Consider the following 23,241-nt stretch of genomic DNA (forward strand, 5'->3'; position numbering starts at 1 on the left):
AAGAACTCTCAGTCTTATTCTAAGACTTAGCCCAAAAAGACAGTTTCCAAAAGATACGTGGCCATTAAGTATTGTCCTCTGTGTTTATTAACATTAGAGTGTAAATTTACTTCTCAAACAAAAACAAATCTCCCCAATTTTACAAATCTCAGATATCAAAGGGATGGTTCAGAATCTGCGTTTACGGTTGTTTATACTCTGTTTTTACCTTGTTAACACCGCGTCTAAAGCAGTCACGGAAGATGACGAGAGAAAGGTAAAATAATGTTAAGAGTGAAGAGAGTGAATTATGTGTTTGGTGTATGATGAGACAATCAATGGTTTTAAATGACTGAATCTACTCTCATCCTTCTTGGTCTGTTTTTCTCTTTTCTTTCTAGCCTTACATTGTGTACATGGGAGATGCAGCTGAGAAGTCTCATGTTGAAGCTGCAGAAAATCATCATAATCTTCTAGTGACAGTGATCGGAGAGTGAGAATCAGTTCTTGCTCATAGATTAGCAATCAGTTTATCAGAACTTTTATATTTTTTTGTTGGGGTTGTTGCAGTGAGAGCAAAGCAAGAGAAGTTAAAATGTATAGTTACGGGAAGAACATTGATGGATTTGTGGCAAGACTTTGTCCTCATGAAGTAGAGAAGCTATCACGTACGTAACAAAAACGTTTAGAAAATTTTCGAGTTTATCTCGATGTGGTTTGTTGATTTTTTTTCCCCTGACTGTTTCGTCGTATGCAGGCGAAGAAGGAGTTGTATCGGTGTTTAAGAACACTCAAAGGCAGCTTCACACGACAAGATCATGGGATTTTCTAGGATTTGTTGAGTCTAAATACAAAAGAAGTCTAGCGGTAGAAAGTAATATCATTGTGGGAGTTCTTGACACAGGTTATTAAACTTCAAATTTGGATCTAAAGATATCGATAAAACCAGATTTATAACACTTTTTTTTATTCTTCAAAAAGGAATCTATATCGACACACCGAGCTTCGATGACAAAGGCTATGGACCTCCTCCAGCTAAATGGAAAGGAAAATGTGTAACTGGAAACAACTTGACTCATTGCAATAAGTACAAAAATGCTCTGTTTCCATCTTCTTCTTATTCCTCTGTTTCTGCAATTCTCTTTTGTTTTCTTTTTACTTAACTCGTTTTTTTTGGATTAAATGTAAAACACAGCAAAGTGATAGGCGCAAAGTACTTCCACCTCAAAGAAGAGAGTCATTTCGATAGCAAGGGACAAACCGCTGCGGATTACGACGGTCACGGGACTCACATATCTTCCACAATCGCCGGTGTTTCCGTCTCCGATGCTAGCCTCTTCGGAATCGCAAATGGCACGGCTCGAGGCGGTGTTCCTTCTGCTCGTATAGCCACTTATAAGGTTTTTGTTCTCGCTTTCAATTAGTATTACTCTGTGTTGCCTTGGAGCATTAAGAATCTCTGACACAGTTAAAGCTCTGTTTTCAAATTTTAGGTGTGTTGGGAAGAAGGATGCTCGGACATGGACATAATGGCGGCATTCGACGAGGCGATTTCTGATGGTGTTGATGTGATATCGATTTCGATCGGAGGAGCCTCGCTTCCGTTTTTCGAAGATCCGATTGCGATCGGAGCGTTTCACGCGACCAAAAGAGGGATCGTGACAACGTGTTCCGCAGGCAATAACGGTCCTGCTCTCTTTACGGTTTCTAACCTCGCGCCATGGGTATTGACAGTCGCAGCTAACTCAATCGACCGCAAGTTTGAAACTCTTGTCAAACTAGGAAATGGACTCACCGCATCTGTACGTACAGTTGTCTTTCAAGAATCCAAGTATCACCTACCTTGCTTGTATGGCAAGCAAGTAAATTAACAGTTGAAGGATCTCAATGCAGGGGATTTCTTTAAACGGGTTCTCTCCAAGGAAGAAAATGTTCCCTCTCACGAGCGGTTTGCTTGCGTCTAACGTATCTGAAGGAGGCTATGGAGAGCCAAGGTAATTTTCAAAAACAGAGAGAAGACCTTTTTTCTTTTTCAGTTTTTTTTTTTCGAAACGGTTGTGAATTGTTGCAGAACTTGTGAATCCGAGACAATGGCGGAAGAGAAAGTGATGGGGAAGGTAGTTTACTGTGAAGCAGGACGTGAAGAAGGAGGAGCTCGTGGAGGTCCAGATCATGTTGTGAGATCCTTAAAAGGAGCTGGCGTGATCGTTCAACTTCTAGAACCGACTGATATGGCCACTTCAACTCTCATTTCTGGCTCCTATGTCTTCTTCGAAGACGGTACAAAGATCTCTGATTACATCAACTCCACCAAGTAAATCAATCTCATCTCTTTTTTTTCTACCTGCTTACTTCTACTGTTCTTGTTCCTCACACAACGAACTTAACAGAAATCCTCAAGCCGTTATCTTCAAGACGCAAACAACAAAAATGTTAGCTCCTTCGATTGCTTCCTTCTCAGCAAGAGGTCCTCAAAGAATCAGCCCCAATATTCTCAAGGTTTCTCTTCTTCTTCTCTCTATCTGTCTCTCTCTCTCTCTTTGTTCATCCGCAAATGATTCATTTTGAGCTCTGTTTTTTTTTTCTACAGCCTGATATTTCAGCGCCGGGACTAAACATTCTGGCGGCATACTCGAAGTTAACAACGATAACGGGTTATCCAGACGACAAAAGACAAACACTTTACTCCATAATGTCAGGAACATCAATGGCTTGTCCTCACGCAGCAGCTGCAGCAGCTTATGTCAAATCATTCCATCCTGATTGGTCTCCAGCCGCAATCAAATCCGCCCTAATGACCACAGGTAACTTAATTCAGCTTAAACCATCAAGTAAAAACTTTCAAAACGTTCTTATATAAAAGCATTGAAATTTCCAATCTTTACATTGATCCTTTACAGCTACTCCAATGAGAATCAAAGGCAGTGAAGCGGAATTAAGTTACGGGTCGGGTCAAATAAACCCGAGAAGAGCGATTCACCCGGGTCTAGTCTACGACATCACCGAAAGCTCTTACCTAAATTTCCTCTGCAAAGAAGGATACAATAGCACAACCATCGGACTTTTACTCGGCGGTAACAACAAGACGGTTAAGGAATACACGGTTAAGGAATACAGATGCGTGGATAACAAGCGAGGGCTAGGATCCGACGGGTTAAATTACCCGTCGATGCATAAGCAAGTGAGTTCTACGGAGACTAAAGTTTCGGAGGTTTTTTACAGGACGGTGAGGAATGTCGGGTACGGACCGTCGACCTACGTGGCTAGGGTTTGGGCACCAAAGGGCTTGAGAGTAAGGGTTGTGCCTAGGGTTATGAGTTTTGTTAAGCCTGGAGAGCAGAGGAATTTTAAGGTTGTGATTGATGGAGCTTGGGAAGAGACGATGAGAGGGATTTTGTCGGCTTCTGTGGAATGGGATGATTCGAGAGGGCATCTTGTGAGAAGTCCTATTCTCTTGTTTCAGTCGGATATCGATTACCCTTAAAACATACATTTGCTTTTAATTTTTTAGTGTCTTGTCTTTTTTTTTTTTTTAATATTAGTGTTGTTGAAACAATGAAACTCGACCTAGCTTTGCTCTAATGTTTCTGAAAACATATAACATTATGAACATTCCAATACGTTGAGTAAAAAAAGAGTTGAATACATTATACAAAATAAATAACAAAAATCATGCGATGGAGGAGAAGAAATTGAAAAAAGCATATGAACCCGATAACAAATGTCCAAAACAAAAATAAAAAAAATTCAAATCAATAACACAACTTTCTCATACAACCGAATATATTTAAGTTTATTGGGGTTTATTTCTAAACCAAACAATCCAAGCAACCAAAACAACCAAAACTTAAATGTGGATTTTTTTAAGTTGCAAAATGACATAAAAGCCACTCAATCTCAAGACAGCTCACACTAACACATAACAGAAGTCAGAATCTAGAAGCAATTTGGTCTTTTTAAATTTTGGTGGCGAAGGAAAGTCCTTCCTTCGACAACACGTTAAGGCTCTCAACTGAAGGCTGTGTTCGCGCGACCTTAGCAATTGCCTTGTTCTCTTCAGGAGTTCCACCTTCCAAAAACGCTCCAATCAATTTTCCTTCTTTAATCCAGTAGCTTCCGAATTTCGGCTTAGGCGATTTCGGGTCATTATCTCCAAACATTACGGTTTCTCCAACGTTGTCACCATAGAATTGCCATGAGAGATCAAAGGCTCGAGAGTAGAAGTATGGAAGATAGTCATATTCAGGAATCGATTTCCCTTCTTCTGCGGCCTTGATTGCCTACAAAAACCATACAATTTGATTCAGTTTGGATTCTATAACTCTCATTTCGTGTTATCGTTTTGTTACCTTAACGGCCTGTTCAGCGGACTTGCGAGCATGGTCAACATGTTCAACACGTCTCATTTCATTGTAGAGTTTCATTGGGAATGTGGCTATATCACCAATGGCGTATACATCCGGAACGCTTGTTTTGAAGAATGCATCAGTCTGCATTCGAAGAAATATCTCATGAGTTTAAGATAAAAAAAACTTCACAAACTATCTCAGATACTGCAACAAATGAAGTATTTTTAAATCGCAAACCTTCAAACCGCCTTTTTCCTCTTCAACTTGCCCTTTGAAGAGTGATATAATAGGTCTAGCACCAACACCTACGATCACTATATCAGCTTTTAGCGTTCTTCCGTCCTTCAATTTCACCTCAGCGACCTGCATCATAAAGCAAAACAGCAATTATTATTGTTTGAATCAGCAGAGAGAGAGAGAGAGAAAACTGTTCTTGTGAAGCTTGAATGGGGATGCTAGCTGCTAACCTCCCCATTTGAGTTTGTGCTGAAACCAGCCGCAACGGTGCCTTTCACAATGTTGATTCCCTTGTTGGCGTAGTAACCCTCGTAGAACGAAGCAATGCCGGCAGTGAAAAGCCGAGGCACTTTTCAAAGACACAACAAAACAAGGAAAGTTGTTCAGTGATTGGAGAGCATAGGAATGAGATTTATCTGTTATTGGATTGGGATTAAAGTATCCACTTACTGCACCAAGGTTCTGGATAAACCATGGTAACTTCGAGGTTGTTAACCTTCAGAGCAGAACTGAGCTCAAGACCAATGTAACCGCCACCAACAACCACAGCTTTTCCGTTTTTCTTTACGTCCATTGCAGTCACGAGTTCATCAGCATCATCAAGTTCCCTTAGGTAGAATATATTCTTAGCATCTGCACCTTGGACGCCAAAATCTGACAACCTTGTCACCTGCACAATTTAAACGGCTTCCCAATGACGAAATGCAAAAAAAAAAAAAACACATGGACGGAAACTTCCAAATCAAGAGGAGAGAAGAGAGAAAGAGAGGGAGAGATTGTGCTCACAGAAGAACCAGTTGCAGCTAGCAAAGTTTGGTACTTGAAGACTTGTCCGGTGCCACTAACAAGAGTTTTTGCAGCAAGATCTGCTTTGACAATCTCTGTGTCCAGAATCAGCTCAATCCCTGCAAACAAAAACAGAAGCAATAGACATTATGAGTAGAGAGAAATTGTGTTATCAAGCGCTTAAAAGCACACACAAAAGAGAACCCACCGTTCTCTTTGTACCATTGAGGGAACTGTTTCTCTCCCCCACTTCCAGCACAGACATAGAAACCGGGAAGTGTAGCTTTATCTGTGTACCATGAGAAAAACAATATAGTTAAGAACCGAGCAAGGACAAAACTAAAACCAATCGATCTTTTATTATTACTCTCGAGGTTGATATATCCCTTGCTAAGTGCAGGACGCTCATATGGAGGAACCTGCACAGAATTACCAAAATCATTAATCACATAGAAGCAAAACAAGAATACAGAATATGAATCGCCAGAGCTAGCCTAAACAAACTTTCAAGGCCGAATAGTCCTAGAATTCATCGAGGAAACTTACTTGTTCCCTGGAAATGATAGCAAGTTCACCAGGTTTCAGACCTTGCTTAGAGAACTCTCTCGCCGCATATCCCTGTGATTCCAGAACATCCAAACAAACAAAATGAAAACTGAATTTAAAACTTTGAAATGTCTGATTCGTCTGCTTAAATTGGAAAGTTCTCGAATAGTAGTAGCACAATATTCATCTACTTCCTAATTCTTCTGAATCAGAAGAAAAAAAATCAATAGATCTAGAGATACTATCATCCCCAGAAACTACTTCGTAAGACATGAAAACACATCAATGATTCAACAACAAGGAATAATCGTGCGGAATCCAAAGCGAAACAGTGAGTAGTACATAGTGACGATTCGTAAGCGAAGAGAGAGAGAGAGAACACAAATCCAATCAAAAGCGAACGAGAAGAACAGCGACTTACGGCGGCGACACCACCTCCGACGATCACATACTTGAAGCTCTTCTCTTCCGCCATTGATTCGATGGAATCGTCTTCTAATTTCTTTCGATTTATGTCTCGCTTTTTTGTCTTTTTCCTTTGGATCCGAAAAATGTGATTGGGTCAGGGGTTTATATAGGGTACCTGTCCAGTCTAGAAGGAATCTTCTCACGTGGCTAAATTTAAGCCGTTAGATGTCCCGCTTTACGGAGAAATCAAAATCAAGTCAGGCGTCTAACATTCTTGACCCGGTCTAACTTAACTTACACGTGACAGATCAGGCTGGTGTGAAACGGACAATCATTTTTACATTCCGGTACGACCCGGTTTATTGATTGATACCTTTCATATTTGAAGGTCTTTTTTACTTTATTAACTTATTTAGAAATATATTAAAAAAGGAATCATCAGTCTGCTTTGTCAGCAACCATCACGCAAATTGGCCAATAAAGTAATAACGCAAATTGGCCAATAAAGTAATAGGTATTTAAGAAGTCGATGGGGAACATCGGGATTTGTGTATTCTAGCAATTAGTAATTATCTATGCGAAACAAGGTTTAATTCGATTATCAATCTATCAGTCTCAGTGAACCAGTATTATAAAATAACCCAAAGGGTAACTGGACCAATAGTAAAACTGCAGCAAATCGATAAAAATGTAGGAACTGGTGATCCACAGAACTGATTATTCTAGATTTAATGTTAAATATAGCATCTTCTATTTTTAATTAAAAGTTCATTTACTTCTTATTCCAGTAATTTTATTCTTCCTACCGTTTGTAAATATTTTAAATTTTACCGCTTTTAGTATATCATTATTTTTTTGGTTTGTTTGAGTATTTGCATCTCAATGCCGCAAATTAGATTCAAAACCAAGGTATTGGTTTCTAGTTCTTTTTTCCAGTTTATTTTGTATTTCGGTTTTATGGTGACGGATTTTTTTTCATGCATGCATTATTGATGATTAAGAAGATGAATACAGTATGTGAGAACAATATACTGTAAGATCTTAATCAATGGTTGTATAAATGATGGGCTTATGCTAATGGGCCGGGCTGATTTTCAGATTTCGAGGAACATTTTGTAAATTTGCAGTATGTTAGGATTTGATTACCATGTGCATTTTTTCCCTTTTTTCTAGACCGCGGGAGCTTTAGTTTTTTCATAAGACTTGATAGTGCTTTTACGTATTGCATATTGTTGAACGAATATAGAAAAGATAAATGATCTAAGAAGTTCGCACTTTGTGGGATCCGTATACAAATTATACCAAAACTTTAACAACCTAGGTCAACTAAATTATTATTATTTTAAAAAAATTCATACATAACTTTCATTTGCATCTATTATATATACCAATAAGTTTCAGGCTTAGTGCTATGCACAATGGCCAGGCAATCTAGAATGTCTACTTAGAATGTCTTCATTTCTTGACCATATACAGAGGAAAATGACATCTGCTATGTATTCATGGTTATATGTGTCACCACAAAAACAACACTAAAATTGGTGAGCGATAGTATGGTGGTTATTATTGATAACGTTGGTTACTTTTAAACCAACATTTGGTGATAGATCTTCCATTTTTTTTTCTTGAGAAAAACATTTGTAATAGATCTTTAGCAAAAAAAAAAAAAAACACTGACCTAAAAATGATGATGACCACCCTAATTAATATAAAAAGTATGGTAAATTATTCATTGTGGCCCCTTCCCTTTTTATTGATCTTCCTGGATTTCCGAACATTTTAAGCTTTAAGAAAACTATAATAGTGTATGCTTAGAAAACCAGCTAAGCCTTAAGAAAACTAAAAAACTTTTGAATAATGTCTTTTTTTGTAGCTTATGAATATTCTATACTACTTATATTGCTTAAAAACAGCACAGTTCCCTCGAGCAAAGTGATTTGTATATATTTATCTTTCTAGACTTATAGTGATGAAAGACCAGCATTATTGTCAAATGGACATTAGGTCCATCATTATGGCCTTTTCTAAAAAGAGATTAACTAATTCTTAAAAAAAAAAGTAATCATACCAGGTAAAAAAATCTTCAATCTTCATTCTTCAATTAAATTCGTTAATGACAAAATATATATATAAATAATGAGCCCGGAAGACACATGTCAACGAATTGGACGCGCCAAAAAACAGTAGTGATCAACATGTCAATACACCCCATCGAATTAATCAAAATATTTATTAATTTCGTTGTTACATGAGACCCACAAACATATGATATGGGTCCCATCTTTTGTTCTTCAAACTGCTCAGAAAAATGCAGAATCCTTGTGAATCCTCTTCAGAAAAAATACCGACAAAAAACCCAACAAAGGAAAAGAGAGAAGAGACAGAAGACGAAACTACAGCGTTTCCTGTCTCCCTGTTTCGTCAATTATCTTCATAGATTTCTTCAATAATCTATCCAGGTACTCTTTGTTCATTGATAAATCAAGATAGTGATGACATTAGAGAGAGTATCATCTTCATCTAACTTTTGTTTCTTTTTTTCCGCATGAGTTTTCTTTTTTTTCCTGTTCTGGGGTGTTATGCAATAATACATGTTTGTTTTATCCTCATTAAATAAGAATAAAAGTAAAAATCATATGAACACGACACGAGTATGCCTATCTTATACATGAACGTAGAGATTCAACATCTATTAGAATTGTTGAGAGATTGTGGAACCAGATTCTCGAGATATGTGACTGTTTCATAGGTTAAGCTGGTCTGTAATGTTCCTCAGTCATTGATCCAAATCTATTTTTAAGTTAAACTGCTGATTTTATTTTTTCAAACTGTTCTGTTCTGTTCTGTTATGATTTTGTGTTCTCTGTAGATTTGGAACTTCATCATACAGAGTTTTGATCTATTCTTTAATAACAAAAAATGGAGAATCTTTTTTCAAGTAGTGTTTTTCTAAACCTTTTTTATCTGATCTGTGAAGATAAATTTCAGGTGTGTTTTGGATCAAAAAAAGATGTATATACCGGATTAGATTACTCGCATTTTCGCGGTTACTAAGATGCTGTGTGACTGAGCTTTATAAGGTTATGGGTTCATTTGCTGGAAAGTGTGAAATCGTTGAAGAGAAAGAAGACCGCCAAAACTCGATTGTTTACTCCACGAGATCAACAACAAATATTCCACATTCTGGATCAAGCATTGTTGACGACAAGGACCTGGAGCGACCGGTACTAAAATTAGGTTACAGAGGTTCACTAGAAGATGATATCAACCAACTTTTCGAGTCTATAAGTATTCGAACATCCGGAATGATTCCTTCTTACCAAGTTGGTGCAAGCAGTAGCAGTAGAAACAACAGTTCTTTACCAAGGAACGCTCTGAAAAGTCCCGCGAATCTCGGTGGACCACGATCGCCTAGCAAGAGAAATGCGGAACCAGCAACGTTAAAACAGGCTCTGAGAGATTTATGCGTCACTAAGGCATCTGAAACGGCAGCTAGCAAACGGACTCCTAAGACTAGTACCGGAGGCTCGGTTTATGGTTCGGTTTTGGTTGAACCAGGAAGTGGAGCTGGTGAAGAAGGAAAAGCGGTTCTTGTCGAGTTACTCGACGAAGCTCAAAGCAGTTCAACAGAGAGTATATCGCAGCAGCTTCGTCTTCTTAAGATACATTCTGCGAGCCAAAACTCTAAGCGGTATTGTGATGAGATGACGATGCTAAAGAAAGACAAGAACTTGTCTCTTGACGACCAAGAATTGGGTAGGAGGAGCTTTGGTTCATCATCGCCAGGATCAGGGAACAGTAAGACAGTGGTTGGACTGAAATCTGTTAGAAAAGTGAGGTTGTTGTATGCTAATACACCCAACTCCACCATTGTTAACGGCAAGAGAGTGGCTAAGTTGACCAGAACCATTCCACGTGGTGGTGGGGGAGCTAAACCGGCGCTAAGGAGCAAAGGTTCCGTAAAGAAGAAGGCTGCAAATGTGTATGATGAAGTAGATGGCTTCTATGACCCCATTGCAAAGGAACTTCTTTGCCATAGATGCCATTTCGCTTTGAAGAACGCTCCAGCTAAAGAAGAGACCACTAAAGATACACCGGTGGCAGCAGATGTTGAGCCAAATCAGAGTGTTAAAGAAGGTTTTTTAGATGAATTGGCTTCTGATTTCTCCAGCTCAAGCTATGAGAGCTCTCATGAGATAAGTGCCAGTGCAGAGACTAAACTTGATAAGATAAGAAGCTCTGTGGATTTGATGAATCCAGAGACCTCCACGGTTTCTCCAAGAGATCCATTCTGTAATAAGAACATGGAAGGTGTTCATGAGTACAGAAACAATGAGATCACTGAGGAAGATACTCTATCCGGCAAAGAAGTTGATCAGAAAGATTCTGTCTTTATGTCAGAACAGAGTATGGAGATTGGTTCTTTCAGTGAGAAATCGGTTGTAATGAATCCAGATAGTCCTCCAAAGAAACTCAGCTTAGACAGAGCAGCTGTTGAAGATGTCAACGAGAACTCGGAAATCGAAAACAAAGGTGAGGAAGGTATAGGATACAACAGCTCAAGCACGAGTATCAGTGAGGAAGAACAAGAACAGAGCAATAACATCATGACAAGGTCTAGCTTTGGAAACAGACCTCATATGTCTAAAGATGTGAGATGGGAAGCTATTCAGCATATAAGGGCACAGCACGGGCTCGGTTCATTGGGTCTTAGGCATTTCAATCTTCTGAAGAAGCTCGGTTGCGGAGATATAGGAACGGTTTATCTCGCTGAGCTCACAGGAACAAATTGCTTGTTCGCTATAAAAGTGATGGATAATGAGTTTTTGGAGAGAAGGAACAAAATGTCGAGGGCTCAAACCGAGAAAGACATTCTCAAAATGCTTGATCACCCGTTTCTTCCAACGTTATACGCTCACTTCACTTCGGATAACTTATCGTGTTTGGTAATGGAATGTTGTCCAGGAGGCGATTTACATGTCTTAAGGCAGAAGCAGCCCGGGAGGTGGTTTCCCGAGCCAGCAGCTAGGTATACTCTGTTTCTTACGATTAACTTTTACGTGATATTATGATTTTGTGATTTGAATCCTAATCCTTTCTTTTAACAGGTTCTATGTAGCGGAGGTGCTTCTCGCATTGGAGTATCTGCATATGCTGGGGGTTATATACCGTGATTTGAAGCCTGAGAACATTTTGGTACGTGATGATGGACACATTATGGTGACAGATTTCGATCTCTCCTTAAGGTGTACCGTGAGTCCAACGCTTCTAAACTCGTCCTCTCCGCTTCACGGGGATGCGATGAGACTCTCTTCTGGTAGCCGCACTGGATCTAACTGCATCGAGCCATCGTGTTTCCGCCCTAAACTCTCTCGTGGATCGGGAAACAAGAAAAAAGCCAAACAACACCGCGTAATGATGAAGAAACTCAAGAAATCCGACCTAATCGCTCGGTTCAAATCATTGCCTCAGCTAGTGGCGGAACCAACGGATGCGAGATCAAACTCTTTTGTCGGGACACACGAGTATCTCGCTCCCGAGATCATCAAAGGCGAAGGCCACGGTGCAGCCGTTGACTGGTGGACGTTTGGGATCTTTCTATATGAGTTACTCTACGGGAAAACTCCTTTCAAAGGAGCTACTAATGAAGAGACTATAGCTAATGTGGTGCTTCAGAGCTTGAAGTTTCCTGATAACCCTAATGTGAGTTTTCAAGCTAAGGATCTAATAAGAGGCTTGTTGGTCAAGGAACCTGAGAACCGGTTAGGGACAGAGAAAGGAGCGGCGGAGATAAAACGGCACGCGTTCTTTGAAGGCTTGAACTGGGCTTTGATCCGGTGTGCGATCCCGCCTGAGCTTCCGGATTTTTATGACTATGGAGTTCCGAATCATGAAGGGAAAAGCAATTACTTGGATTGCAAGGCAGTTGGGGAACACCTTGAGTTTGAGTTATTCTAGAGGACAAGATAAAGACAGAGTTGAAGGAGCTTACGTAATATTTAAACTTTTCATAGAACTTTTCCTTGATTGAATTTTGTTTCTTATATGTTAAAACGAAATTTTATTTTTTGGTTTTAAATATTTTTTTTCAGTAGAAATTTTTCAGAAATAAATATGGATATTGATTGATATACTTATTTCTTTAACAAACTAGGGTTTACTAAGAATGATATTGATTATGAATAGTCACCTAAAATACAATATGCCATCTTTTTATAAACCGACTTCAAGTACATCTTTACTAACAAGAGGAAGCTCTTAATTCATTGGAACCTTCTTGTGTCGATCTGAATCTCAGACCAATACCCTCGTTTTTTTTTATGACCCCTCGTTATAACAGGTTTTGCCATTGATGGATTTCCCTTGAAATTAGTGAGAATCGAAATATTCCAAAGCGCTTGCCGCTTGGAGTCTAAACTATGCACTAGTGCAAATACAAAAACTAATATACCTGATTGATAGATTTTTAACTGAAGTTGAGACCTGAGAGTAATTTTCGATCTAGAGTAAAATATTATTCTATGATAAACCAACGACAGCCATATCTCGTGAATGTAAAGGTACATGCATTTGTCTCGCTAAAAAGAGGTGTGTGAAATATCACGTGGTAAACATATGATTGCTTCGCGATGGATTCGTGACACGAGATTTGTTCATGAAATTTTTTGGACCGTTAAATATACAAATTGTATTAATAATCATAGTTTATAAAATAGGGTAAATAAAAAGGAAAGGTTTGGACGAAGAAAAGTGAAATGGACGATGGGGAATTGTGAAATTGGACCCCACCCACATTGATCTTCAAGCAAGCGCTTCGTTCGTTTCGCAATCACAAAATTAGCAAAAAAATCATACAAACAAACAAAAAATTTAGCTAACCCGCCACTCATTCGATTTCCTTCGTTTCTTCCAGATTTTTCTTCTTCTCTTCTTCCAGATCTCTGCTCTCTTACTCTCTCTCTTCCGAATTTAGGCGTTTTCTCTCTCTAGGAATCGCCGGAGAAAGCGAAGAAGGTGAGGGGATATGGTGGTTGTTCATGGAGTATCTGTGACTCCTGGTGTTGTCGTCTCACGCTTCCCTCTTCCCCTGTCTTCTTCTTCTTCCTCTGCGCGACCTCTCAACACCGGCTTTAATGGAAACTCTTTCTTCCTGAAGAAGCGCCCTCTCACTCGTAAGCTTCTTTCCCTCTCCTCCCTCTAAGACGCCATTGCTGTACTGAGTGTTATAATTGATTTTATAGGATCATTACCGAAATTCGTGATCTGGACTAGCCTTATCTACTGTAATTAGTGTGGAAATGTTCTAATTAACCTACACTAAGAGCGAGAGATCAACTGCTAAATTGCTAATCAGGCTTCCTATGTTTAGTTTCTGAATTAGGTTAGGAAGATGATTGCTATGAACAAATTGAGTAGAAACAGAAACATTTTTAGATCGGAAATGTGGTTTATTCATTTGTTTTGAAGCAAACATAGTTGCTGCTTTTGGCCTTCGTTGTCCAGATACCTTGATTAGATCCATGTCTGTAGGGAAGATCTTTGCTGGGAATCAATCTGCCGAGTTTGATTCTAAGTCACAAACTATCTCTGCGTCAAAGAAAGTCTTAGTACCTGATAATCTTGATGATGGTGCTTCATTGGTCACTGATGAGCTACAAGGTCCCAGCAGCTTTTCAGAAGAATCACAGGTGGATATCTTGTCAATCTGTGCTCTTTGATCTGTGAGTTATATATTGAAACTTTATTGCATTACGAATATTTAGATATTTCAACATGAACCCAGAAACTTTCCTTTTGTAGATATTAAATCTAGCAAGTCAAACAATGGAAGAGAATGGGGCACTAAGTACAGAAGACCAAACGTCTGTTTTTGAAGCGAGTAGAGCTTACAGTAGTGAGAAATTTGTCAAGGAGAAAGAGGTGAGACCAAGGACAGTTCCACCACCCGGTGATGGGCAGGGAATATATGAGATAGACCCCATGTTGCGGAGTTACAGAGACCATCTTGATTACCGGTAAAAAATGTTTTGTCCGACGTGCTTCCAGTTTTCATTGTACTATACCTGCTATCGAATTAAGACGACTTGTACATTTGATGTAGAAGTTTATAGAAATGTCAGATGTTGTTGTTCCTCTTTATATCTCTCAAGTCCTGCATTTTTGTTTGCTACAGTTATGGACAGTATAGAAGATTGCGTGAGGAAATAGACAAGTATGAAGGTGGTCTGGAGGCATTCTCTCGTGGCTATGAAAAGTTAGGCTTTTCGCGCAGGTAACTGCTTGCTACCATCAATAGCTCTTAAGTAAATTTTCAAGTTTTAGGCTGGATGTGTTGCATCAATGACGAAGGAGTCATTAGATTTTTTTTTTGGCCATATTTTGGATTTGAAATGATTTTTAGCCGAGTTTCATTTTGATCACATTTTGCAACTCATCAAATGTTCTGTACATTGAATTATCGTTTCTGATATCCATAACTATTTATAGTAAAAAAAAATGTTGATTTTGGCAGAGTGGAAATGGGTGTTTATACCGGTTAGTCTAGACAGAGTGTTCTTGATTTTGTTTGCTTAAAATTTTCAGTTCCACACTTAAGCAAAGTCTTCATCATTTACAGACTGAAAGGTTGAACACCCAAAATATTAGTAAGTAGTCCTATGTGATGCTATTATGCATGAGACACTAATTTATCATTAATCTCAGCTTCGCCCACCCTCCCTCTCTAATTTCGAAGTAAAGTCGAGTTTATAAGATCTGTCTCTTTCTTGAAGCTATTAGAGATTTTTGGCATTATGTTAATGCCACATAACATGATTCTAATTGTTTTTATTTTCAATTTCAGTGATGCTGGTATAACTTATAGAGAATGGGCGCCTGGAGCTAAGGTTTGTTTCTTTTAGTTTTTTTTTACTAATTTCTTCATTCAAGAGTGTAGAAATAATTCTTGCATTTGTATCTCCGCCAACAAAGAAAAATATTAGTCATAGAACAAGGGTTGGTATTGTCCTATAGTCTGTGTGATAGAAACGCTATGGCTGGTCATGTGAGGATTAAATCTTGCTGCCAGACCTTCGAAAATCTGAGGACTGATTAGACGATAATACTGAAGAGGAGAAGGTGGTTTAAATTACCTGTTTCTCATTGTATATTATGTAGAATTATGAAAAGGCGGCACCTATTTAGGTTTTCTGATTCAAAACTGATTCGAGGAGGTTTAGCATGTTAGTCGTATCTCTATGGCAACTTGTACTTCTCGATTGCATGTGTTTTCTTATGCTATTGAGTATTTTATAACTACTTTGGTTGTTTTTTCTAAACTTCTGTCCTCGCATATCTCAGTCTGCATCACTTATAGGGGACTTTAACAACTGGAATCCTAATGCTGATATCATGACTCGGGTATGGCATATTGACTAATTTGATTAAATTTCTTTTAAATTGTAAAATTCATATAAAATATAGTGAATTCGGATCGATGATTATCTCATCGAATCTTTTACAGAATGAATTTGGTGTTTGGGAGATCTTTTTGCCCAACAACACTGATGGTTCGCCTGCAATTCCCCATGGCTCACGTGTAAAGGTAACTAACAACTCGCTTCATTTATTCATTTTCTGTCTTCATCAACTGTTGCATGTTTTTTTCTTTTAAAAAGGATGGTCTCACTTTTAGTAGGGATGTTTTTGTGTTGCGTATTTTTAAAAATATCCAACATCAGATATAGAAAAGGGTGAACGCTTTGGTTATTCTGATCAGTATGGAATGCATTGAGAGTGCATTGACATTGCCTTACTAAATATGTTCTGCTTGTCATGTGTATATGAATAAAATCACAACTAGTCGATACATATTGGTCTGGAAGTTTCTGAGAAGATTATGTAATGACGATGAAGTGATTTCTGATATACAAAACTCCAGATTCGTATGGATACACCATCTGGCATTAAAGACTCAATTCCTGCTTGGATCAAGTTCTCGGTGCAAGCTCCAGGTGAAATCCCATTCAATGGAATATACTATGATCCTCCACAAGAGGTAAGATTCTGTAGTCCTTTGAATAATTATCTTGTGGAAAGCGATAGAGCCAGTACTAGCCTGAAGTTATTGGAAATTCAGATATATAGATAAGTTGGTACTGTCAGGCAAAACTCAGGTTGCTTTCTTAAATGATTCCAAACACAGATGGTTGTTTATTTAACCAACAAATTCAGTTCTATTCCTCTTTATGATATGAACGAGCATCTGCTACAACCAATTTAATGTATGCTTACAATTTGTCGTTGGTGTTCCTATTCACTTCAGCAGATGATTTTGGTGGTGTTCTTATAAACATCAACAGATAATTTTGTTGCCTCGTAACGACTCTAAATTATCTGATTCAGGAGAAGTATGTATTCAAACATCCTCAACCAAAGAGACCCAAGTCATTGAGGATTTATGAGGCACATGTTGGCATGAGTAGCACGGTGTGTGTCTCCCTCTTCTCTTAAATAATTATGTTTTGGTCCTAAACAGCTGTGTACCAAATTTCATTATAAAGTATCAATAAGATCTATTTGTTCAGTATGGCTATTGACTATTACGACGTTGATTAAGAATTACACAAAAGTAGGATATTTTTCACAGCGATGATGGTTTTTGAACAACTCCAATTTCTGGAATTTTGTTCTATATCATGTGAGTGATGAGTATACTTGTAATACAGGAACCAATGATCAATACTTATGCTAACTTCAGAGATGATGTGCTTCCACGCATCAAACGCCTTGGCTATAATGCTGTTCAAATCATGGCTATACAAGAACATTCATATTATGCCAGTTTTGGGTATTCTTCTTACCTTCTTGAGCTCTAGTAGAATCCTAGATATTTGCTGGCAATTAAATTATAGCTGCAAAAACTTACGTCTTTTGTGCCATAATGCTATTTCACAGGCAGCTAGTAGTATAGCTGTATAGTGATCTCAATTCTTTTTTTCTTTCTTTTCTTACTGATTAAAGTTGCTGTTTCTATTATGAATTCAGGTACCATGTCACAAACTTTTTTGCCCCTAGCAGCCGTTGTGGGACCCCAGAGGAACTAAAATCACTGATAGATAGAGCTCATGAGTTCGGCCTGCTCGTTCTGATGGATATCGTTCATAGGTAGTAAAAGTTTTCATGAAAGCAAACCATCAGATCGGTCATAGTGAGCATCAGCTATTTACAAGTTATTTAATATTGTGACTATAAACTCGGCAGCCATGCTTCCAAAAATACGTTGGATGGACTGAACATGTTTGATGGAACTGATGCTCACTACTTCCACTCTGGTCCTCGGGGTTACCATTGGATGTGGGACTCACGTCTTTTCAATTATGGGAGCTGGGAGGTATGTAACTTCTTCCCGGATTTTAATCAAAATTTTATGAACATACATCCTTGAGCACTTTTTGTCAACATTCACTTTTCTAAACAGGTACTTCGATATCTTCTTTCAAATGCACGGTGGTGGCTAGAAGAATACAAATTTGATGGATTTCGATTTGATGGCGTTACCTCAATGATGTATACTCATCATGGACTCTCGGTACTTGAACCTTTTCGACAATGGATGGCTAACCTCTGTAGAAACTATTTGCGTTTTTTTCATGTTCCTATCCAGCATTTTACGCTTGCCTGACATTGGTTTCTTGGCCTTCTATTTTCATGGGTTTGGATAGGTTGGATTTACTGGAAATTACACTGAGTACTTTGGATTGGAAACTGATGTGGATGCTGTGACTTATCTGATGCTGGTAAATGATATGATTCATGGGCTCTACCCTGAAGCGGTTACTGTTGGTGAAGATGTAAGTTTTTTTTAATGCCTCACCGATCTGATATAATTTTTGAAAAAGTGTCGTAACCCTTGATAATTCCTAACAAGACAAGTAAAAAATTTGCTCATATCTTTTCGAGTTCTCATATGACTTTCACCGCAAAAAAGGAAAACAAAACTGGCCATGCTAATATATACTCTGTTAAATTCTTACGCTCTTAGTGAGACCTCTGAGAAAAAACAAAAAGAAAACAAAAAAAAAGAAGTAACAGACGAAAGATCTTTCTGCAAAATAAAATGGGCTCTACAGAGACATAATGTATACGTATGATAGCTAAATCAATGTCAACTAAAAAGTAAAAAGTCAAAGTTGGTAAATATTCTCGGTTATGAGCTATTTTGTGTTCTATGCTTACAAGATCGTTTCGATTCAGGTTAGTGGTATGCCAACATTTTGCATTCCTGTCCAAGATGGTGGCGTTGGATTTGACTACCGTTTACACATGGCCATAGCTGATAAGTGGATAGAAATTCTCAAGTGAGCTTCTTCTGCCTTTTTTCTACATTTGCAGCTGCTTTAATCGATCTTTGGTGAAATGAGTCCGTCTTACTCTCCTCCTTGTGAAGAAAGCGAGATGAGGACTGGAAAATGGGCGACATCACTTACACGCTCACAAACAGAAGGTGGTCAGAGAAGTGTATTGCCTATGCTGAAAGTCACGACCAAGCTCTTGTTGGTGATAAAACAATTGCCTTCTGGTTAATGGACAAGGTATAGACGCCATTATAGTTGTCTATATCCATTTAACTAACCCTTTACAAGTGAAGTGAATGGTGTTTGTTTGTTTCCAGGATATGTATGATTTCATGGCGTTAGACAGACCATCAACTCCTCTAATTGATAGAGGAATAGCTTTGCATAAAATGATTAGGCTTATAACTATGGGATTAGGCGGTGAAGGGTACTTAAATTTTATGGGGAACGAATTCGGACATCCAGGTACACTATTAAAGCTTATGCTCACTTACCTACACTATACGGAAAGGGTTTCGAGACTACATTTCTTCATCTTATCCTGCAATTTTCAGAATGGATTGATTTTCCCAGAGGCGAGCAGCGTCTTTCTGATGGTAGCGTGATTCCTGGGAACAATTTCAGTTATGACAAATGCCGGCGCAGATTTGATCTTGTAAGTTCTTGTAATTTGGTTTAAGCACGACATAGATATCTCAAGCTATATATGCTTTTGCTGTGTTCTGATTCAGAATATTCATGTATAGGGAGATGCGGATTATCTCAGGTACCACGGACTGCAAGAATTTGATCAGGCAATGCAACATCTTGAAGAGCAATACGGTGTAAGTCTCCATCTTGTTAAAACCTTTGTCGAAAATGCATTAGCTTAATTCTGAGTTTACATTTAAAGCAGTTTATGACTTCGGAGCATCAATTCATATCACGAAAAGACGAAGGGGATAGAGTAATCGTATTCGAAAGAGGTGATCTGGTCTTCGTCTTCAACTTCCACTGGACCAGCAGCTACTTCGATTACCGCATTGGTTGCTCCAAGCCCGGGAAATACAAGGTATACATATCTAACTCTAGTTTGATGGTGAAAATAGAATCTGATCTCTTTTCTACGATTTTTCACATTCCAGATTGCATTGGACTCGGACGATCCTCTGTTTGGTGGATTCAGTAGGCTCGATCGCAAGGCAGAGTATTTCACATTTGTAAGAGAAAGTCGAAACCATTTATATTTAAAGCTTACATTTATTGCGGTTTTTCCAATCTCTTATACCAAATCATGCCAATGCAGGATGGCTCATACGACGGACGGCCTTGCTCGTTCATGGTCTATGCACCATGTAGAACCGCCGTGGTTTATGCTTTAGCAAACCACGAGAATTTGGGCTCAGAATCGTAAATAAGAGAAGAGAAAGTATGAGAAAAAAAGTGTTTTTCCTTCAATAGATTGAGATGATTATGTGAAACGCTGAACAAGGCCACCGAGAATGTAAAGTCTGGAAACGAAAAATATCTAAAACACTTAACCGGAAATGTAGCGCTTGAAATAAACGATTACCGTTCTTAAATGATCGAATCAAGTTCTTTTTTCTTTTTATAACCACAAGATCTAATATCAGTTGAATAGATGCTAATAGAAACTTAACTGAAGGAGTTGTAATTTTAAAAAAAATTGCAAGAAGTTATTTATTAAAAAAACAAAAAAAAGAAGAGACTGGTTTAATTTGATTTGGTTTGGTTTCGATGAATAGTTCCGGTTAAGAAAAAGCTGTTCCGGGTCACAAGTCACACCTTTTTGTTTACATTATAGGCTTAAGAATCCAACGGTCATCGTAAACCGCATCAGATAAACGGCGAAATCAAAAAGCAGATTCTCTGGAAGAAGAAAGATGCAGCCGACAGAGGCGTCGCAGCCGGCGACGGTGGATCAGAGCCGTCGTCTTAGGGATGAGTTATCGGAGAGTATGAGCTTCAGCAGCCAAATGAAGAAGGAAGATGAGGAGTTGTCGGTGAAAGCGTTGTCAGCGTTCAAGGCCAAAGAAGATGAGATCGAGAAAAAGAAGATGGAGATCAGAGAACGAGTTCTAGCTCAGCTCGGTCGTGTTGAAGGAGAGACCAAGCGTCTCGCTTTGATCCGCGAGGTTTGATCTACAATCCATTATTTCAGCTGGATTTTTTTTTTTTATAGTGATTTTTGATGTCGATTTTCCGCTTTTTTAGTGTAAAATAGATCAACTTCTCTTGGTTTAGAAAGTCTAAAGGGGAGAATAATTCAAACTCTTTTTCGGATTTAGTAGTTTAGTGTTCTTAAATTAGAAGCTGGATAGACGACAAAAAAAAAAAAATTAGAAGCTGGATTTTTAGTCTGGTTTTAGGTTTTTTCAGTATCTAGGTTACAGAATTGTGGAGATTTTTCGTACTCGTTTAAGAACATTGAATTGAAATCCACTTTCTAAAGATGCTCTGGCTCAAGCGTAAACCCTAATTTGGAAGGGATGATGTCTGTTTGGTGACTTTGAAGCTTAATGGTTAAATGCATCAGGAACTTGAAGGTTTTGCTGATCCCATGAGGAAGGAAGTCACTTTAGTCCGGAAAAAGATTGATTCTCTCGATAAAGAAATAAAGCCATTGGGGCATACAGTTCAGAAAAAGGTTTGGGTTTTTCTGTTGAGAATCAAAATGCTTTTTCTCGGGGATGCTAAGCTGCTGTTTTCATAAAGTGCAGGAAACTGAGTACAAGGACGCGCTTGAAGCATTCAATGAAAAGAACAAGGAGAAGGTGGAGCTGATCACCAAACTACAGGAGGTTAGTTCATTATGATCTCACTTCTCTCTACTTTTTCCAAGTAAAACCAATCAAGGGTCGGGTTTGAATGAACGTTATAGCTGGTCTGATTATACCACATGTATCTTGATGGTGTGCGTTTGGTCCTAGAAATTGGTGTTTAGTCCATATAACTAATCTGTTTTTAGCTGTTTTTGAGGATACGAATTTCCCATTACCTTCTTTTAGAACCTTAAACATATGGGTAAAGACATTAGTCCCGTAGAATTGTTCCAAGACTTAAGAAAGACTCCTATTACAATAGGGAAAGTCGTGATCTTACTGACTGTGGAATCCAGTCTCCAAGTTTGGCAATTTTAAAGTTGAACTCTTGACTCTAAAATGGGTTTCAAGTTTTGATCAGTGAGATCAATATAGACTATAGAGACTCAATATCACGACCCCCATGTTTGGGTGATTTGCATTGTTTTTGCAATTAGTTTCTTCAAACTAGATGCAACTCATGATTTTGCTTTTTTTGTTCAAGTTAGATATCCAGAAGAACAATCATGCTTTTCTTCCATTGAAACAGTTGTACAGTTGCATAAATCTAAAGCGTTACTTATGGCACTTTGATTGTGTTCTTTTGTGACGGTTCTGAGACAGCGAGACTTAATGGGTTAGTTTGACTTTTTGAATGAATGTGCGCAGTTGGAGGGAGAAAGCGAGAAAATGAGATTCAAGAAGCTGGAAGAGCTAAGCAAGAACATTGATCAAACCAAAGCTTAGTGTTGGACGAGCATAGTCACTGGGATTGGGCTATTTAAAGTTATCAAATATAAGTGGTAAAATCACGGTTAGAGTATTTCCTTTGTTCTTCTGTCATTCTAGTCATATATATATATAAAATAAAATAAAAAGTAACAATGGTTTTGAACTAAATGTTGCAAAGAAAATGTGATCCAATTTACAATGTCAAGACATTATCGATGTGATTCGCAAATTTGTAATAATAAATGTAAAGATCTATGTTTGTTCTTAGGCACTTTGGTGCATGGCTATATCACCATTTTGAAATCTCTTTACAAATATGTTTAAGACCACACTGAAAATTTTGACTCGAGAATTTGAGCTATGAATGTGAAATCAGACTGATGAGGTTTAAAGGATCAAGTTACTAGAGGACAGAGACACATACTAGGATCACGTTAAGAAAGTAATGCATTTGAAATAAGGGTTAAAGACCATAATCAGCCAGAACCAATTGAAACCAAGAAGGAAAAAAAACTATATAGAACTAACACATGTATATTGTTGGATATGACACGGCGTCTATACATGAAAAATGTTAAATATCTAATGGAACGTAAAGAATATTTATACGATGGTATTAGGTTCGGAAATGAATAAAAATAGGTCCACGAGCAGGATGTTACTTCTTTTTGCCAAAATTGGAATGTTACTTGTACATCAGCGTAATCGCTTTAATGAAGTCGGTGACGCAGAGAAAAAAGTGAATGGGTGTTTCAGTTGAGATGTTGAAGGCACGCATCATAAGACCTCGCAAGCCCACAGCTATAAATGCGACGATTGTCGTTGTTTATCAAATTCACGAATTTTTAATTATCGGAACTAACTTCTAAATATCACACTTAATAATTTGTATTGTTATTATCTAATATTGGTTTGTAAATGCTTCAATTTTAATGAGAAAATATGATACTCCATTAGTTTTACGTTTTGATTTTCTACCACCGAACCAAAAAAAAAAAGCTGGAACTAAATATATTGTATTTTATGTAATAGAAATAAAGTTTCCAAACTTCAAACAAAATTGTTTCA

General features: G+C 38.1%; 5 protein-coding genes across 7 annotated transcripts; 4 read left to right on the forward strand and 1 right to left on the reverse strand.

Moving 5' to 3' along the window:
- Nucleotides 1-163: 163 nt before the first annotated feature.
- Nucleotides 164-3,463, forward strand: LOC18019290 (subtilisin-like protease SBT4.15). The gene is made up of 12 exons (XM_006398752.1): nucleotides 164-256; nucleotides 381-472; nucleotides 550-647; nucleotides 737-883; nucleotides 961-1,066; nucleotides 1,175-1,379; nucleotides 1,473-1,781; nucleotides 1,873-1,973; nucleotides 2,051-2,293; nucleotides 2,370-2,478; nucleotides 2,570-2,783; nucleotides 2,880-3,463. The coding sequence occupies exons 1-12, from the start codon at nucleotides 164-166 to the stop codon at nucleotides 3,461-3,463; spliced, it is 2,301 nt and encodes a 766-aa protein (XP_006398815.1).
- A 240-nt stretch (nucleotides 3,464-3,703) lies between these two features.
- On the reverse strand, nucleotides 3,704-6,437 carry LOC18019291 (monodehydroascorbate reductase 2). Of its 2 annotated transcripts, XM_024155821.1 has the most exons (10): nucleotides 6,319-6,437; nucleotides 5,898-5,969; nucleotides 5,719-5,770; nucleotides 5,560-5,640; nucleotides 5,352-5,470; nucleotides 5,016-5,235; nucleotides 4,796-4,914; nucleotides 4,566-4,691; nucleotides 4,329-4,469; nucleotides 3,704-4,259 (listed from the first exon to the last, which is right to left on the reverse strand). In XM_024155821.1, the coding sequence occupies exons 1-10, from the start codon at nucleotides 6,370-6,372 to the stop codon at nucleotides 3,936-3,938; spliced, it is 1,308 nt and encodes a 435-aa protein (XP_024011589.1). In that variant the 5' UTR covers nucleotides 6,373-6,437; the 3' UTR covers nucleotides 3,704-3,935. The 2 variants fall into 2 exon arrangements, with proteins under 2 accessions (XP_024011589.1, XP_024011588.1); XM_024155820.1 differs by having other exon boundaries at nucleotides 5,560-5,770; nucleotides 6,319-6,433.
- Nucleotides 6,438-9,388: 2,951 nt separating this feature from the next.
- Nucleotides 9,389-12,316, forward strand: LOC18019292 (protein kinase PVPK-1). The gene is made up of 2 exons (XM_006398756.2): nucleotides 9,389-11,334; nucleotides 11,414-12,316. The coding sequence occupies exons 1-2, from the start codon at nucleotides 9,389-9,391 to the stop codon at nucleotides 12,261-12,263; spliced, it is 2,796 nt and encodes a 931-aa protein (XP_006398819.1). The 3' UTR covers nucleotides 12,264-12,316.
- A 765-nt stretch (nucleotides 12,317-13,081) lies between these two features.
- Nucleotides 13,082-20,224, forward strand: LOC18019293 (1,4-alpha-glucan-branching enzyme 2-2, chloroplastic/amyloplastic). Of its 2 annotated transcripts, none has more exons than XM_024155805.1 (22): nucleotides 13,082-13,477; nucleotides 13,809-13,993; nucleotides 14,106-14,320; nucleotides 14,479-14,577; nucleotides 15,148-15,190; nucleotides 15,645-15,704; nucleotides 15,808-15,888; nucleotides 16,225-16,341; nucleotides 16,689-16,772; nucleotides 17,012-17,133; nucleotides 17,331-17,450; nucleotides 17,547-17,676; nucleotides 17,764-17,874; nucleotides 18,008-18,136; nucleotides 18,540-18,643; nucleotides 18,733-18,877; nucleotides 18,958-19,105; nucleotides 19,195-19,295; nucleotides 19,387-19,464; nucleotides 19,536-19,691; nucleotides 19,765-19,839; nucleotides 19,926-20,224. In XM_024155805.1, exons 1-22 carry the CDS (start codon nucleotides 13,330-13,332, stop codon nucleotides 20,031-20,033), a joined length of 2,559 nt encoding a protein of 852 aa, XP_024011573.1. In that variant the 5' UTR covers nucleotides 13,082-13,329; the 3' UTR covers nucleotides 20,034-20,224. The 2 variants fall into 2 exon arrangements, with proteins under 2 accessions (XP_024011573.1, XP_006398822.1); XM_006398759.2 differs by having other exon boundaries at nucleotides 13,083-13,477; nucleotides 13,836-13,993.
- Nucleotides 20,225-20,459: 235 nt separating this feature from the next.
- LOC18019294 (myosin-9) lies at nucleotides 20,460-22,457 on the forward strand. The gene is made up of 4 exons (XM_006398760.2): nucleotides 20,460-20,775; nucleotides 21,177-21,287; nucleotides 21,361-21,441; nucleotides 22,111-22,457. Exons 1-4 carry the CDS (start codon nucleotides 20,524-20,526, stop codon nucleotides 22,186-22,188), a joined length of 522 nt encoding a protein of 173 aa, XP_006398823.1. The 5' UTR covers nucleotides 20,460-20,523; the 3' UTR covers nucleotides 22,189-22,457.
- The last annotated feature ends 784 nt before the right edge of the window (nucleotides 22,458-23,241 follow it).

The sequence above is a fragment of the Eutrema salsugineum genome, unplaced genomic scaffold, assembly GCF_000478725.1.
Source record: "Eutrema salsugineum unplaced genomic scaffold, Eutsalg1_0 scaffold_2, whole genome shotgun sequence".
In the NCBI taxonomy this organism is placed as follows: domain Eukaryota; kingdom Viridiplantae; phylum Streptophyta; class Magnoliopsida; order Brassicales; family Brassicaceae; genus Eutrema; species Eutrema salsugineum.

Bases quoted from the DNA above. Each gene is read 5' to 3' on its own strand.
- LOC18019290 (XM_006398752.1), top strand. From the start codon at position 164: ATGGTTCAGAATCTGCGTTTACGGTTGTTTATACTCTGTTTTTACCTT. The intron at 473-549 runs GTGAGAATCAGT...GGGTTGTTGCAG, and splicing joins CTAGTGACAGTGATCGGAGA to TGAGAGCAAAGCAAGAGAAG. The intron at 2,479-2,569 runs GTTTCTCTTCTT...TTTTTTCTACAG, and splicing joins TCAGCCCCAATATTCTCAAG to CCTGATATTTCAGCGCCGGG.
- LOC18019291 (XM_024155820.1), bottom strand. From the start codon at position 6,372: ATGGCGGAAGAGAAGAGCTTCAAGTATGTGATCGTCGGAGGTGGTGTC. The intron at 4,915-5,015 runs GTAAGTGGATAC...GTCTTTGAAAAG, and splicing joins TTATCCAGAACCTTGGTGCA to TGCCTCGGCTTTTCACTGCC. The intron at 4,692-4,795 runs GTTAGCAGCTAG...TTTATGATGCAG, and splicing joins GCACAAACTCAAATGGGGAG to GTCGCTGAGGTGAAATTGAA.
- LOC18019292 (XM_006398756.2), top strand. From the start codon at position 9,389: ATGGGTTCATTTGCTGGAAAGTGTGAAATCGTTGAAGAGAAAGAAGAC. The intron at 11,335-11,413 runs GTATACTCTGTT...TTCTTTTAACAG, and splicing joins TTTCCCGAGCCAGCAGCTAG to GTTCTATGTAGCGGAGGTGC.
- LOC18019293 (XM_024155805.1), top strand. From the start codon at position 13,330: ATGGTGGTTGTTCATGGAGTATCTGTGACTCCTGGTGTTGTCGTCTCA. The intron at 13,478-13,808 runs GTAAGCTTCTTT...TTCGTTGTCCAG, and splicing joins GAAGAAGCGCCCTCTCACTC to ATACCTTGATTAGATCCATG. The intron at 15,889-16,224 runs GTAACTAACAAC...ACAAAACTCCAG, and splicing joins CCCATGGCTCACGTGTAAAG to ATTCGTATGGATACACCATC.
- LOC18019294 (XM_006398760.2), top strand. From the start codon at position 20,524: ATGCAGCCGACAGAGGCGTCGCAGCCGGCGACGGTGGATCAGAGCCGT. The intron at 21,288-21,360 runs GTTTGGGTTTTT...CATAAAGTGCAG, and splicing joins GGCATACAGTTCAGAAAAAG to GAAACTGAGTACAAGGACGC. The intron at 21,442-22,110 runs GTTAGTTCATTA...GAATGTGCGCAG, and splicing joins TGATCACCAAACTACAGGAG to TTGGAGGGAGAAAGCGAGAA.